Genomic DNA, 17870 nt, shown 5'->3' on the forward strand with positions numbered 1-17870 from the left:
TAGGGTTCCCTTGTTGACCTACACTAGACATGTAGCATGACGGAGAAATAACCTTTGTGCTAAGCCACTGACATTTGGGGGGTTATTTGCTGCCATAACTTAATCCACCCTACCCTGATTGATGCACCTCACTAAATCTTTGTTTCTTTATATGAAAAAATGGAGATAATAGTAGAATCTATTTCATCAAGTAATTATGAGGACTAAACAGGATAATGTGTGTATAATACTTAGAATAGTACCTAGCACATAATAAATTTTTAATATATTTTAGCTATTTATGATGATGATGATGATGTTATGCCGTGCTCTAACTTTGCCTCTAACAAGTTATCTATTTCTATCAAACAAGTTATTAGTCATGTGTCTTCAAGAAAATCACTTATCATCAAGTTGCAATCATAGTATGTTAGAATAAATGAGCTGTAAGACTAATTTCTAGCCTTATGATGTGAGCCTCTATTAAGAACTCACTCAGAGACTCCATCCTGGTGTTTCAAAGATATTTCTATTGGTTAGGAAAATAAAACGTGATACTACTAAACATTATTTTCTCCCCTTCAGTTGCTCTCCCTTCCCCAAACAAAAAGATGTATCCTTATTACAGAATTCTTTCTGTATCCTGTTCTGAAGATTTCTGCTCAGGAAATTACTCTGGCTCGTAAATTATTAGCTACAAATTGGTTTTCCGGTTTAGGCACCTACACCCTCATCAGTCCATCCCCATTCTCTGTTCTGTTTTCACCAGTAGGATGTCAGCAGTCCACTATGATCTTTTTTCCTGATAGCATGGTCTTACCAAAAGGAGAAGTTCCTGTCCTTGACCACCTTAGTCCAGGCTAAAATAGCTATCCACACACCACCACCCATGACCACTGAGACCTGTTTTCCAACTTCTTCAGATCAGAGCTTTCCATATCTGGTTTTTCTGTCATGTTACTCTAGATGTATCCTTCTCTAGTCCCAAAGGTAGCCCTGTCTGCAATTCCCAATAGCAGCATGTTAATCTATGTTAACATATTATATTGAACCATAAGAAATTGCCTTTGTGGAAGGGGTGGGGGTTGAATATAGAAATTTCATATGGTTCAACCTATATGTAAACCCAATTTGGAAAAGAAGGAGACTGTGATCACATACCCATTAAATTACATGTTGGATCCCATCAAGAATCCTAATGTATTTCTTCCTCCATACCTTGTTGAACTGGGATCTTGTTCCAGGACATGACTTATGCTCTATGTATAACCTTCAGACCTCCCTATACCCAGCACTTGGTAGATAGCAGATACTGATGCTGTATTTATTGACCAACTAGATGGGAGCTTTTTGTGATATATATTGTTGACATCCATGTTTACACATTTGGGCTGTTTAAAAAGGTACCATTTATAATTACATTATGGGAGAAAATAACACTTCTTTTCTTTAACCTCTTTCAGATTGAAGACATCATTACAAAGATGCAAGATGACAAGACAGGGGGTGTGCCCATCAGAACAGTCAAGAGCTTTCTCTCCAAAATCCCCAGTGTCGTCACAGGTAACACCCTCCTTGCAAGGTGTTGGTAACAGTCAGAACTACCAAAGAGTTATAAGTCTAGATTGCGGCCTGAGGGGTGTCTGAAGATCTGTGAATAGTAAAAATGAAACATTCAGTGTGTTTCTTGACTCAGGTCCCATCCTAGTCTTAGTTTCCAGGAAGAAGCTACTTGTTGCCCATCATTAAGAATGACCTTACCATGACCAGCCCTTCAAGTGCATGTAGATTGAGGCCGCTGGGAATAAATAAACCCATTAATAAAGTGGCCCATCAGCAACTTTGCCTGTGGGATACACACAAGCACAGAAATATTAAAGAAATTAAGTTTAAACAGGTTTTTAAGAAAGTGTTATATTCAAATTCTACAAAATGCTTTTATTTTCAGTTTTTTAACTCAGTGTACTTGACCTCCTGAAAGAGAGGTTTTAAACTATTTTTCTTCATTCCTTTTATTGTGCTTTGTGTGCTCATCTTTTTTTAAAAATATTTTATTGTGAAATATATTAAAACACATGGGTAGTTCAAAAATAATAAAACACAGTACATGTACCTACCATCCTGCCTTATAAAGAACGTTATTATCAATATCTTAGAGCCCCCTTGGGTACCTACTGTATTGCATCCACTTCCCTAAACACTATCTGCTTGTATACTAATCAATTCATTGTTTTTCTTCATAGTTTTACTACCTAGGTATGTATCTTTTGCTATCCAAACAAGTAACCAAATAAATTAAGATAACATTTTAGATGATTCTCTTAATCTGCCTATATGCTTTTCAAAATTCAGGAACCAAAGGACTTAGTTTTCACTATATACCTTTTAGAATGGCTAAAAATAAAAATATTGACGGTACCAAGTGGTGGTGAGCATGTGAAGCAACTGGAACTCGCACATATTGGTGATATGAATGGAAAATTATGCAGCCACTTTGGGAACTAGTTTGGCAGTTTCTTACACAGTTAAACAATGCTTACCATATGAACCAGCAATCCCACTCCTGGGTATTCACCCAAGAGCAATGAAAACTTGTGTTTATACAAAAACTTGTATGTAATGGTTTATAGCAACTTTTTTTTGAAGTATACTGAAGAATATAGCAACTTTATTCATCATCTCCAAAGACTGGAAACAACCCAAATGTCCTTCAGTGAACGGGTAAATGGATAAACAAACTGTAGTCTCTCCACACTCAGCAACAAAAACCAGGGAACTATTGATACTGGTAGCAACTTGGATTAATCTCTAGGTCATTTTTCTGAGTGAAAGAAGCAGTCTCAAAGGTTACATGCTATGTGATTTCAGGTATACAGCATTGTATACATCACAAAACCGTAGTGATAAAGATTAGATCAGTGGTTTCCAGCAACTGGCATTTGCAGGGCGAGTGTGACTGCAAAAGACAACAGGAGGGAGTTTTATGAGATGATGATGATGAACAGATGAACAGTTCTGTATACCGATTGTGGTGATGGTAACATGACTCTAAACATAGGCCAAAATTCATGGAACAGGCCAGGCATGATGGCTCATGCCTGTAATCCCAGCACTTTAGGAGGCTGAGGTAGGGGGATCACCTGAGGTCAGGGGGTTGAGACCACCTTGGCCAACATGGCAAAACCCCATCTTTACTAAACAATACAAAAATTAGCCGGGCGTAGTGGTGCGTGCCTGTAGTCCCAGCTACTTGGGAGACTGAGGCAGGAGAATCACTTGAACCTGGGAGGTAGAAGTTGCAGTGAGCTGAGATCGTGCCACTGCACTCCAGCCTGGGTAACAGAGTGAGACTCTGTCTCAACAACAACAACAACAACAAAATTCATGGAACAGCACACACAAACACGCACACACAGGGTCAATATTACTGTATATTAACTTAAAAAATAAGTAGACCCAGTTGAAGTAAGTATCCCAGCTCATTATTGAGACTGTCACTGTTTGAACTCAGGTACTGTCTTACTCAGCTCAGGCTGCTAGAACAAAGCACCCTACACTGGGTGGCTTATAAAGAACAGAAATTCATGTCTCACAGTTCTGGAGGCTGGAAGTCTGAGATCAGGTACCATCATAGGTTCTGGTAAGAGCCCATTCCAGGTTGTAGACTGCTGACTTCTTCTTGTATCCTTGTTTGGTGGAAAGAAAGCTAGATAGGGGGCCGGGTGCCATGACTCATGCCTATAATCCCAGCACTTTGGGAAGCTGAGGTGGGTGGATCACCTGAGGTCAGGAGTTTGAGAGCAGCCTGGCCAACATGGCAAAACCCTGTCTCTACTAAAAATACAACAACAACAACAAAATAGCTGGGTGTGGTGGCACGTGCTTGTAGTCCCAGCTGCTTGGGAGGCTGAGGCAGGAAAATCACTTGAACTGTGGAGGTTGCAGTGAGCAGAGGTCACGCCACTGCACTCCAGCATGGGCGACAGAGTGAGACTCCATCTCAAAAAAAAAGTAAGCTGAATAGCTCTCTGGCCTCTCTGTAAAGGGTAATAATTCCATTTGTGAGGGGCCCTCCTTCATAAACTCCCCCAAAGGACTCCTAATGCCATCATGTTGGGGATTAGATTTCAACATATGAATTTGGAGGAGACACATTCAGTCCAAAATAGAGCCCAGATAGATTAGGGTAATGAAGGATACTTGTATTGTTAGTGTTCTCTAATTTTAAAATTTACGTAAATGAAATTTTACTATATATATTATTCATGTAAAATATATAGTATAATATAGACTATGTATGTAATTTTACTATATTGTTTTTCACATTCCTGGATTTTGTTCAATGATGTTTAAGATGTTTGTATCTATTTCACGGGCCACACTGATCTGTTGTTTTTCTTACCATTGTTGCTGGTTTGGGTATCAAATTTATGCTAGCCTCATAAATGAGCCATGAAGTATCTCTCTTTTCTTGATATCCTGCTTTTCTTTGGAAAATAATTGTCCCTTTAATCCAGGTTTTAAGTATGTAATTTCAATTATTTTTTATTTTTAAAATTTCCTCTGGTTCTTTTTTTTTTTTTAGACGGAGTCTTGCTCTTGTCACCCAGGCTGGAGTGCAGTGGCATGATCTCAGCTCACTGAAACCCCCACCTCCTGGGTTCAAGCAATTCTCCTGTCTCCGCCTCCTGAGTAGCTGGGATTACAGGCATCCGCCACCACACCTGGCTAATTTTTTGTATTTTTAGTAGAGACAGGGTTTCACCATGTTGCCCAGGCTGGTCTCGAACTCTTGACCTTAGGTGATCCGCCCACCTTGGCCTCCCAAAGTACTCTGGTTCTTTTTACAATATACTTGGTCATTCATTTTTTAAAATTTATTCATTTAGATATTTATTGAGTGTTCACTATTTTCTAAGCATTGTTAAGGACTTGAGATTCAGAAGTAAATGAAACAGATAAAAAGTTCTACCCTCATGGAATTTATATTCTAGTAGAGGAGGAAATAAGTAAGGAAAACTTACAGAATTTTAGATTGTGATAAAGGCCAAGGAGAAAAATAAAATACACAAAAGGATGGGAAGTGTTGGAGTGTTGCAGCTTTGGAATAGGTGCTCAAGAAAGAGCTCCTCAAGAAGATGACATTTGAGTAAAGACGGAAAGGAGATGAGGGATTGAATCATATGGATATTGAGGGAAAGAGCATGCCAGACAGCCAGAGCTCAGTGCCCAAGGCAGGAGAGTTCCTGGAACATTGAATATCTGTGAGGAGGAGCCAGGGCAGCTATAGTAGAGTCAAGAAAATAAGGAGAGTGGGGATGAAGCCACTTGAGAATGGTGAGCTTGATCACTTAGCCTCTTATCACTGCAGGATTTTGCACATGGCCTGACATGCTCTGACTTACCTTTCAATGAGATCACTCTATTATATTCAGAATTCCCTGGGGGATTGAGGGGTTAGTTGCCAGATAGGAGGCTATTATTAAAATGGTGCCTCAGACTAGGTGATATGGTTTCACTCTGTGTCCCTACCCAAATCGCATCTCAAATTATAATCCCCACATGGCAAGGGAGGGACCTGGTGGTAGGTGATTAGCTCATGGGGAAGGTTCTCCCATGCTGTTCTCATAATAGCGAGTGAGTTCTCACAAGATCTGATGGTTTAAAAGTGTGGCACTTCCCCTTGCTCTCTCTCTCTCCTGCCGCCATGTAAGACATGCCTTTTTTCCCCTTTACCTTCTGCCAGGATTGTAAGTTTCCTGAGGCCTCCGCAGCCATGTAATTAACTGTGAGTCAATTAAGCTTCCTTCCTTTCTAAATTACCCAGTCTCAGATCGTTCTTTATAACAGTGTGAAAATGGACTAATACACTAAGCTATCAGCCCTGGAGATGTGTGAAGTAGTCAGATTCGGATTCAAGTCTGAAGGTAGATGATATGGTTTGGCCAAGTCCCCACCCAAATCTAATCTTGAATTATATAATAGTTCCCATAATTCCCACATATCATGGAAGGGACCCGGTGGGAGGTAATTGAATCATGGGGGCAGTTACCTCTATGCTGTTCTCATGATAGTGAGTGAGTTCTAATGAGATCTGATGATTTCATAAGGGGCTTTCCCCTGTCTTTGCTCTGCACTTCTCCTTGCTGCTTCCATGTGAAGACAATGTATTTGCTTCACTTTCTGCCATGATTGTAAGTTTCCTCAGCCATGCTGAACTGTGAGTCAATTAAACATCTGTCCTTTATAAATTACCCAATCTTGGGTATGTCTTTATTAGCAGCATGAGAATGGACTAATACCATAAATTGTTACTAGGTAGTGGGGCACTGCTGTAAAGATACTTGAAAATGTGGAAGCAGCCAGGCGCGGTGGCTCATGCCTGTAATCCCAGCACTTTGGGAGGCCATGGCAGATGGATCATTTGAGGTCGGGAGTTCAAGACCAGCCTGGCCAACATGGTGAAGCCCTGTCTCTACTAAAAGTACAAAAATTAGCTCAGTGGTAGTGGCACGCACCTGTAATCCCAGCTACTTGGGAGGCTGAGGCAGGAGAATCACTTGAGCCCAGGCAGCAGAGGTTGTGGTGAGCTGAGATCACACCACTGCATTCCAGTCTGTGAGACCCTGTCTCAGAAAAAAAAAAAATAGAAAATATGGAAGTGACTTTGGAACATGGGTGACAGGCAGAGGAAGGAACAGTTTGAAGGGCTCAGAAGAAGACAAGAATATGGGGGAAAGTTTGGAACTTCCTAGAGACTTGGAGGGCTTAGAAGACAGGAAGATGTGGGAAAGTTTAGAACTTCCTAGAGACCTGTTGAATGACTTTGACCAAAATACTGATAGTGATATGGACAATAAAGTCCAGGCTGAGGTAGTCTCAGATGGAGATGAGAAACTTGTTAGGAACTGGAGCAAAGATAACCCTCGTTATGCTGTAGCAAAGTCAGGTGGCATTTTGGCCCTGCCCTAGAGATTTGTGAAACTTTGAACTTGAGAGAGATGATTTAGGATATCTGGCAGAAAGACATTTCTAAGTGCAGAGTGTTCAAGAGGTGACATTTGACATCTCTGGACACAAGAGAGCATAAAAGTTTGGAAAATTTGCAGCCTGACGAACCAGTAGAAAAGAAAAACCCATTTTCTGGGGAGAAATTCAAGCTGGCTGCAGAAATTTGCATAAGTAAGCAGGAACCAAATGTTCATTGCCAAGACAGTGGGGAAAATGTCTCCAGGGCATGTCACAGACCTTCAAGGCAGCACCTCCCACCACAGGCCCAGAGGCCTAAGAGGAAAAAATGTTTATTTTTCCTCTTAGGTCCAGGGCCCCACTGCTGTGTGCAGCCTAGGGACTTAGTGCCCTGTGTCCCAGCTGCTCCAGCTATAGTTAAAAGGGGTCAAGGTACAGCTCGGGCCATGGCTTCAGAGGGTGCAAGCCTCCAGCCTTGGCAGCTTCCACATGGTGTTTGTCTTCTGGGTGGTGGGCAGAAGACAAGAACTGAGGTTTGGGAACCTCCATCTTGATTTCAAAGGATGTATAGAAACACCTGGATGTCCAGGCAGAGGTGTGCTGCAGGGGCAGAGCCCTCATGGAGAGCCTCTGCTAGAACAGTGCAGAAGGGAAATGTGGGGTTGGAGCCCCCACACAGAGTCCCCACTGGGGCACTGCCTAGAGGAGCTGTAAGAAGAGGGCCACTGTCCTCCAGACCCCAGAATGGTAGGTCCACCCCCAGCTTGCACTGTGCAACTGGAAAAGCTGCAGACACTAAACACCAGCTGTGCAAGCAGCCAGGAAGGAGGCTGTACCCTGCAAAGCTACAGGGTCAGAGCTGCCCAAGATAGTGGGAGCCCACCTCTTGCATCAGCATAACATGGATGTGAGACATGAAGTAAAAGGAGATTATTTCATAACTTTAAGATTTAATTAGTGACCTGTTGGATTTCAGACTTGCATGGGGCCTGTAGCCCCTTTGTTTTGGTGAATTTCTCCCATTTAGAACAGGTATATTTACCCAATGCCTGTACCCACATTGCATTTAGGAAGTAACTAGCTTGCTTTTGATTTTACACGCTCATAGGTGGAAGGGACTTGCTTTGTCTCAGATGAGATTTTGGACTTGGACTTTTGGGTTAATGCTGGAATGAATTAAGATTTTGGGGGACTGTTGGGAAGGCATCATTGTGTTTTGAAATGTGAGGATATGAGATTTGGGAGGGGCTGGGGTAGAATGATATGGTTTGGACATGTCCCCACCCAAATCTCATCTTGAATTGTAATTCCCATAGTCCCCATGAGTCTTGAGAAGGATGCAGTGGGAGGTAATTGAATCACGGGTTGGTTACCTCCATGCTTTCCTCATGATAGTGAGTGAGTTCTCATGAGATCTGATAGTTTTATAAGGGGCTTTTCCTCTACCTCACTCTTCACATCTCCTTGCTGCTGCCATGTGAAGAAGGATGTGTTTGCTTTCCTTTCCGCCATGATTGTAAGTTTCCTGAGGCCTTTCCAGCCATGCTGTACTGTCTGTCAATTAAACCTCTTTTCTTTATTTCCCAGTTTCATGTATGTCTTTATTAGCAGCGTGAGAACAGACTAATAGAGTAGAACAGATATTATTAGCGGATAGATCAGATATGGAATGTGAGAGGAAAAAAAGGAATTAGCCATGATCCACACTTTTTGGCTTCAGCAACTGGAAAAATGGAGTTGCTATTAATTTCAATGAGGAATACTATGATAGGGGTGCCAGGGGTTGGGGTGGGGGGCAGTTGTTAGCTGAAGGGTAAGAAATCAAAACACAAATTTTAGGTCAAGTTTTAGCGACCTATTAGACATTCAGTTGGAGATGACAAGTAAGTATTCCAGTATGTGGATTTGGATTTTAAGGGAGTGTCTGTGCTGGGTTCATAAGCCATCAGCATGTAGACAGTATTTAGAGCCATAGGAATAATGAGGTCACCAAGGGAGTGAGTGTAGATAGAACACACAGTCCAATTCCTAAAACACAGGGTACTCCAATCTATAGATGTGAGGGAGAGAATAAGAAAACAGCAAAAGAAATAGAACAAGTGGCTGGAGACAAGGAGGAAAAATCAAGAGGATATAATTTCTTGGACACCAATTTTTCTAGAAAGTGTTTTAAGGAAGAGTAGAGTGACCTACTATAGCTGTGCTGAGAAGCTAAGGGCTGAGAATTGATCGTTGCCTTTAGCAACGCTGAATTCATTGCTGACCTTGGTAAGTGCACATTCTGTGAAACATTGGGAGCAAAAATCTTATTGGGTGTGTTCCAACCTGAGATGAGGAGAGTGATTCGAGGTGCGAAGACAGTTAATCTTGGAAGGAGTTTCCCTTGTAAAATGAAGAAATGCAGTCATATCTAGAGGGGTACGTTAGGTCAGAACAGGTAGATTTTTAATTTAATAAAAAGATAATATGTTTGTATTATAGAAATGACTCAGTGGGGGTGGGGGAGATGATGTAGGAGAATGGGAAAACTTCAAGGAGTTATATCAAAGAATAGGTAAGAGAGGATTGAATTTAACATGCATATTGGTGAGTAGTTTCCGCTAGAAACACATACAATTTATTCATAGAAAGAAGAAAGGAGGCGGCCGGGCACAGTGGCTCATGCCTCTAATCCCAGCACTTTGGGAGGCTGAGGTAGGCAGATCACAAGGTCAGGAAATCAAGACCATCCTGGCTAACACGGTGAAACCCCGTCTCTACTAAAAATACAAAAAAATTAGCTTGGTGTGGTGGCAGGCACCTGTAGTCCCAGCTACTCGGGAAGCTGAGGCAGGAGAATGGCATGAACCCAGGAGGCAGAGCTTGCAGTGAGCCAAGATCACGCCACTGCACTCCAGCCTGGGCGACAGAGTGAGACTCTGTCTCAAACAAACAAACAAAACAAAACAAAAAAAGAAGAAAGGAGGCATAATAGATGCACAGAGGTACAAATAAGTGGGCAGATGTGATGGGAGGTGGTGGAAGCTTATAGATCTTCTCATTGTCTCTATGTTCCTAGTAATCTGGAAACGAAAAATGGTAGAGATTTTGCAAGTTCAAGGAGAGATCATAAGTTATAAATTAGTCAACTAGGAAAGTAGAGATTGACTGGACTAGGGAAGTAGAACTTTGATTGTGACTGATATGGTTTGGCTCTGTGTCCCCACTCTGATTTCATCTCAAATTGTAATCCCCATAATCCGCACATGTCGAGGGAGACACCTGGTAAGAGGTGATTGGATCATGGGGGTGGTTTCCTCCATGCTATTCTCATGATAGTGAGCAAGCTCTCACGAGGTCTGATGGTTTTTATAAGTGTTTGACAGTGTTTCTTCTTCACAGACTCTCTTGCCTGCTGCCATTTAAGACATGCCTGCTTCCCTTTTCGCCATGATTGTAAGTTTCCTGAGGTCTCCCTAGCCATACGGAACTGTGATTCAATCAAACCTCTTTTTTTTTTTTCATAAATTACCCAGTCTTGGGTATATCTTTATAGCAGTGTGAGAATGTACTAATACAGTGACCTTCTTAGGATGATTAATATTTTTGAATTTAAAGACAGATAATTTTTTCCCCATCCACATTTAGCTCTGTGGATTTGGGCATGCCTCAGGTAGAAAGTGGACTTAATTGATGTTATAGCAAGTTTGAGGGTATAATAGATCAAGACAGAGGCACAGTAACTAAAATGATTGGCCGTTACATTTAATTGAGTAAGGATGAAAACAAGAACATGAGATGGATGAGGAACCATGAAGAGTAGTAATTACAACAAATTGTAAGTCAAGTGGCAAAGAAATTTTGGAGTTTTCAGAGGCAAGAGTAAGAGAGCTGAAAATATAGTAGATGGTGATTAGATGGTGGCATGTTTGAAATTGAGATTCTGGAAAGATTGTGATTATTGGCAGGGACAATAATATAAGGTATAACCATAGGAACAAGGGATTGAAATGGGATAAAGTGTAAGATTTTTGGAGGAGAGGAGGTTAAGGAACTGAGAGGCCATGATACTGGAAGACTGAGCTGTGTGAATATTGAAATCACTACTGGGGGAGTGTTAGAGAAGGTGGTTGTGAGTTAAAATCTTTATGGAATGAGAAGCAAAGGACCAGGGATCAGCAGATGACTTTCACAATAAGAGGTACAGGTGGTTTAATCAGATGGTATGGGAGTCAAAGCTGAGTGTGTTTTAGAGAAGAGGGAGGGGATGAAGGTGATCTGAAAGCAGCAGTTAGTAGCAGGACAGTCACTTATCTACCTGTAAACCCCATGGTATATAAAGTGTGGGAGGGAAAATAGCCACCACCTAAGAGGGCTGCAGGGAAGCAGGACCACTGGGGAAGAATGAGAAGATGCAAGGAATATTAACTGATTTTATTTATGATTCATCGTGAGTCCAAGAGGGCGAGTGGAAGGGTTTCAGGAGGAGATGGTGAGTTTATGACTTGAGTAATAAATGCCTGCTGTTGCTATGTGCCAGGCTCTAGAGTAGTCACAGATGATATAAAGATGAACAAAGACTTGACCCCTGCTCTTAAAAAGCTATTAATCTAGTGAGAGAAACAGACGCAGGTAGATCAATGATTTATATGAGCTATGTGCCGTAATAGAAGAATGGACAAAATGCCGTTTGAGTCCAGGAGAGAGAATCATGATTTTTATTGGGTATGTCTAGAATATTTCTCTGAGAAGGTATATCAGTTATCTATTTCTGTATAACAAACCCACAAACTATAATTGCTTACAACTACAGTGATTTATTGTTTCTTATGATTATGATTCCATGAACCGGCAATCTGGGCAGTTCTGCTGGTCTCAGCCATGAGGCCATAGTCATCTGATGGCTCATCTGAGGCTGGAGGGTCTACAGTGGCCTCACTCATTTGTTTGGCCTTGGTGCTTACTCTTAAACTCTTAACTGGGGTCTCAGTTCTTCTCCATGTCACCTTGTATCTGCCAATAGGTTAGATTGGGCTTCTTCACAGCCTCTTGGTCTTAGGGTTCCAAGCAGGACAGGATAAAAACTGCAAGACCTCTTAGGGCCTAGGCTCCAGAACTCATACAATGTCAAGTGAGCCACGTCACGTTCTTCAAGGCAAATCACAAGGCAAAGTCTGGATTGAAGAGGATGGAGAAACCAACTCCACCTCCTGGTGTAGGAGTGGCAACATCATGTTGACATTGGGAGACACGATTCATTGGAGGGCATTACCATAACAATCTACCACAGACAATAATTTAGAACCAGACCTTAAATATAAGTGGAAACCCAGGAAAAGTCATTCCACGTAGAGAAAATAGAATTTTCATAGCCTCAAATACATGACAAACATGCCAGGTTTCAGTAAGTATAAGCTTGTTTGTGTGGTTGGAGTTTAAAACACATTTATGTGTGTATGTGTTTGAGAAGAGGAGCATATTGGCAGAACAGCCACAGGAATGAAAAGGATACAAGAATTACACCTAATAATATATTATAAAGGAAAGCTGACTTGTAGACTTTGTTCCAAAGGTGGGGCTACTTTTATCTCAAAGGTAACCCATCTACCCTGCTCAGATGGACTGCCGTCAGAGGTTTTAAATATGAGGGAAATCACATCCATGAAGTGGATGGAAGTTTAAGCAGGAAGAAATGAGGAGTGTGGAGACTAGTTATGGAGTCTAGATGAGGGAATGTATGTGAGAAATAAGGCCATATTAACGACAACCACAGCATCAACTGAAACCATGGCTGTACAGCCATGCATCATTAAATACTTATAAAAACCCCATGAGATAGAAACCATTATTATCTCTACCAAGTAATGGAGGAAACTGCTAATCCAAGAGTAACTTTTCCAAGGTCACACCGCTAGTAAATAGCAGGATCTGTTCCTCTGGGCCACCCGTGTAAGGATGGTAGCAGTAGGGTTCAAAAGATCAGAGGAAACAGTAGAAGGTATGATTGACACAACCTGCTGACTTGAAATAGAGCAGAGGGTAACTCATCCAAAATGGATACACCTTAATATCATGGATTGAATACGTTAATTTAACTTTTTCTCTTCTGAAACCCCACAAAAATTATAGTAAAAGATTTTTTATTTTAAAAGCATGATCTAAAAGTTGGAGGCCTCTATTACAGTGATCTACCATGGGAAATAAACATCCTTAAAAATCTTGAAAAGATAGTCCAGTACAAACGGCAGTCAGTGCCTCACTCTCAAGATGTGCAGATGTGTGAAAGAGTCATGGAGAATAGTCTTCCAACACAGGAGACAATAGCAACAAAACTCAAGAATCTGAAAAACAAATGGATGAGTGGTAACTGACAATAGCCCTGAAACAATCTAACCATCACTTGTCAGTGGACAAAGCTAAAAAACAAAAAAAAAAAACAAACAAAAAAAAACAACTCTATATTTATATGATGGAGTTCTCAATGGGCTCAGAAACTGGTAACATCAGCAGACTTTTCTATCTAGTTAGAATACATTTTGCCAACACTCTCACCTACTTAACTACTGCACAGACCAATCACTAGTTAGTGTCTATTGTTTAGCAATATCAGATCCTGCACTTGGCCAGCACAGCTCAGGCTGGTGTTGAGGTGGTTCCTAAGACCAGTCAAGCCCCAGGACAGAAGACAAATCTCATGCTTACCTCTAGTTGCTGGCACTAGAGTAGAGAATTACATAGAGAAAAAATCCAGGTCACTGAGACCCATGGGTACCAAACTTAAAGTGGAAACGCATTAATACATGGCCACCCTGTTACTGTGGCAAGAGAAGCTGTATCTACATGGGACAGTAATCAGCCCACACTTCAGCCTTTCCACCAGCTCAGCAGCCTCCATCAGACTTTCTAGCCATTTGAGAAATAGCCAGTTTCCCATCACAAACCAGCAGATACCAGCAGATACTCTAACATTGGAGCTTCCATTTCAACAGCAACCGCTGGGGGAATAACTTTTTCTCTTCTGTATTGGGACCCCAGTTCTTTAATAAAAATTGAAAGTAAAGATGAAAGAATAATGGACATTATAAGGCTGGTTAATCAGCAGTGTCTTTATTTCTTGCACTGCTACATAACGTACTGTCCATACCTACATGTGACTTTGCTAAATAAACAGCAAGTGATTTCAATGGAAGAAGGCAAGAAGATAGAGACCAATGGCACGATGAAGACAGTCTGCTGGTGAAAGCTTCTTTCCAAAGATGATATTGATGAGGAACGCATGAGCATGTCCCAGTGCATCCAAGACTCTGTCACTCTCAGAAGCTCTGGGAAGCTGCTTGTCACCACTTTCTCAGCAACACAGTGAAAGTCAGAGAATAATGTTGATAAAAAGTAGTATCTTGCTGCAAGGCCCATCTCTACGCTGTCAAGTTACCACATTGAGTTGAAAATTTTGCCAACATATCCAGATCATCCCAAAGGCAAAAAGAGAAGCAACTGTTAATGACCTACACCAAATAAATCAACAAACACATAGCAATATGCGGATGTGTACCTTTGTAGTGGATCAAATGAGCCTGGACAAGAAACTCTAAATGGAAAGTTTTAGAGCATAAAGAGAACATTCTAGAAAAAGAATGTACTTGCCAAAAAAGTCAAAACTGAGATAAAGGAAAAATTGTAGACCTGGGGAATATGAATTTGGAAAAATAATTTATGGGTACTGAGGATAGAGATAACAGGGGAGGTATGGTTATAAGCAGAGCAGAAAATTGATATGCAGTTTTCCAGAATTCACAGGTGACATAGAAGGGAACCATTGTACCAAGTGATACAAAAAGATCAGAGTTGAAGAGATGTGATTTCATCCACGAGTCCCTTTAAAGCAGGCTTTGTGGTGTGTTTGTTTACAACCTTCCTAAGGTGTCGATGTCTACCAGTTGGAACAGTGACACAAGAGATGGTAGGCATTTCTTGACCTTCCATCTCACAAATTAAATTTGTTTGGTGAATTCCTGAAGGATCCATACAGAGCCTGGACTGAAAGCACCTGTTTCGATCTTATGTGCTGAAAGCAAAACCTTTTCTCATCAAATGTTTCTCTTCTTTGTCTTTCTGGCTTTCATATGTGTGATCTAACTTCATTGGTTACATCTTTATTAATAATAAATAATAAAAATGTTAATAAATTTAAATAAATACATTGAATAAAAATAACCTATATTCATCTAACCTGTTTTGGGTAAAGGAGGTTCCTATACCCAAGGTAAGGACTTGAGGAAGTTATGGGTTTGGGAGAGAAGACACAAGATCAGTCTTGATTATGCTAAGCTTGAGGTTTTTTGAAGGGTTATTCGGGTAGCACTGTTTAGGAGAAGCTTGGAAGTGAGGAGCCAAAGTCCTGGAGAACATTTTATGTAAGAGATATGTATGGATTTGGGAGTCATCAGAGTCTGAGTGACCCGGGACTCCAGGGTCATGACTGGGAACTACAATTTTCACATCTTCTTCTATAAGCCATGTATTAGTCTATCTGCTACCCAGCCTTGAGATAACATGCTCACCCACCCCACATCTTCTATGATTTTGAGTTTGAAATTTGCCCACCAATATGTAAGGGAAATTATCTTCCCTGCTCAGATCAGGACAAACTCATAGGTGAATTCACAGGTATTGCTGGGATGAAGAGGGAGAAGGAATGCCTGTTGGTTCACCTGTGGGTTTGAAATGTTGGGATTGGGAAGGTTGGCCCAGGGAGTAAATGCACTGAGTTAGGGGATAGATATGTTTGGGAGAAGGCCAAACACAGGAGATAACCATTAGAATATAATCTCTCTCTTAGAAAGTGAAAAATTAAGAGCTGTAAGGGGTGAGGTTTAGCAAATAAATATTTCTGAGCAAAAATAGAGAATTGGAGAGAGAAGGAAATACGGAAGAAAGAAGAACCCAACATCAGATCAAAGTCCAAGGCTCATTGGCTTTTTGCAGGGGAAGTCACATACAAACCATCTCATCTTCCAGAAGCTTAAGATTTCTGAGCAAGGTGCCCACAGAAAGGGTAGTTCAGAGCCACCCTACCAGTCCCTTTTCAGGACCACAGACCAACCTCCTCAGACCCTCTTTGAATAGTAAGTAGGTAACAAAGATGATCACTGGAGCCAAGATGGTGAGTCTTCGGAGTTTCCAACCTCAGCGTGCCAGCTCTATCCATGCCCCACCTGCCCTGCAGGTGATAGACATATCCTGGGCAGAATGCCTGCCAGCCCCAGGAAAGCAGCCAGATTGTGCAGCTTTGCCCAGCTGTCATAGACAGTCGTTCCAGGATAATTCTCCATCACCTGAATGTCATGAAGAATTTTCCAGGGACTTTGGAGATTTATTTCTTCCAGACCACCCTCAGAAACACAAATTCCTAGCATGTAAGAGCCATAAGATACATCTAGTCTCACTTATTCTTGCAGTCAGGAAGATTGAGTACCAGAGACATGATGTAATGTCCTCAAAAATCACAGTTAAGGACAGAACCAAGACTGGAATCTGGATTCCTCACTACCATTGCAAACTGTTCCCATGATCTCATGCACAAAATTATAGACTCTTGGATTGCAGCAGTTTCTTAAAGGTGTTTGATGCATTCTCCCTGAACATGAGAATCACTTGTGTAACTTGTTAAAAATAGATTTCCAGGACATCCCCATGGGTCTGGACTCAGGATCCTCTATTTTCAGCAGCTTCTCATATTTATCTCCTACAGCCTGTATGAATTTGGGAATGTGTAAGACCCCTACAGAGTGCTCTCTAGCCTCTGTTTTAACAATCTGCAATGATGGATGTCATCTCTCCTTCCATCTTTGGACAACTTTGACCTTGAGAAACTCTTTTTTTTGTAATAAACCTACCAGCCTCCTCTTGCTTCACTGCATTAGTCCCAATTCTACCTCTGTATCACAAAGAATAGAGGAATGGATTTGATTAAAATTATGCCCACCTAGCTCTTCCTTATGAAATTTTCTTGCACAAATAATTTTCAGAAAATATCCAAGGTATATACATGCATTTTTATTTTACTTAACACATTTTTTTATGAATACATTTCTGTCTTTTCATTATCCACAAATTTATTTTTAATAGCTTTATGTTTACCTAAACATTTAAAAGTATTTTTCTTACAGCTTCTTGGCAATACAGTTTGGAGTCTAGGCTCCAAACAGCCTATGTGACCTGGGTTGGTCACTGCGTGACCTTGAGCTAGTCACCAACCTCTTTGGGCCTTAGTTTTCTCATCTGTTAATTGATAGGTTTGGATTAAATGATATTTGTAGTCCATTCTGACTCTGATCTTCTGAGATTCTTCACAGGATATGTATAAAGGCCTGTCTGAAGTTAATTCTTTTCACTTTTTCTCACGATGTTCTAACTGAATCTACCTCTGAGTTAATTTAGGCCACCAGTTTTGTCTTAAGATGTGTGTCTCAGTCTGTCTTCTGCTGTTGTAACAGAATGCCACAGACTGGGCAAAGAAGAGAGAAATGTATTTCTCACAGTTCTAGGGTCTGGGAAGTCCAAAAGCATGGTGCCAGCATCTAATGAGGGATATCCCATGGCAGTAGGCAGAAAATGGAAGGTGGAAGCATGTGTGTGAACTGGGGATGAGGGGTGCGAACTCAGCCTTTTTATTGGGAACCCACTCCTTGGATAGCTAACCCACTCCTAGGATAACTGCATTAATTCATTCTGTAGTTAATGCTTCTCACTTTTTCTCAAGATGTTCTAACTGAATCTACCTCATGGCACCCTCATGATCTAGTCATTCATTAATGATCCCATCTCTTAATATTGTTACTGTGGTAATTAAATTTCAAGATGAGTTTTGGAGGGGACATCCAAACCATTGCACTGTGGTACTTCCAGATTAGAAAACCAAAGAACAAGAAACAGCCTCTGTT

The 17870-nt window shown here is 41.1% G+C and overlaps 1 protein-coding gene across 11 annotated transcripts in view; it reads left to right on the forward strand.

Annotated features, from left to right (window-relative positions):
• RGS6 (regulator of G protein signaling 6) overlaps positions 1-17870 on the forward strand; it is a 631284-nt gene that overhangs the window by 417573 nt on the left and 195841 nt on the right. For all 11 annotated transcript variants that reach the window (XM_063793003.1, XM_016926311.4, XM_016926310.4 and 8 more), the window contains exon 3: positions 1443-1542. In XM_063793003.1, the coding sequence (XP_063649073.1) occupies positions 1443-1542 (100 nt within the window). The remainder of the gene's footprint in view (positions 1-1442; positions 1543-17870) is intronic.

Source organism: Pan troglodytes, chromosome 15 (genome assembly GCF_028858775.2).
Source record: "Pan troglodytes isolate AG18354 chromosome 15, NHGRI_mPanTro3-v2.0_pri, whole genome shotgun sequence".
Classification (NCBI taxonomy): domain Eukaryota; kingdom Metazoa; phylum Chordata; class Mammalia; order Primates; family Hominidae; genus Pan; species Pan troglodytes.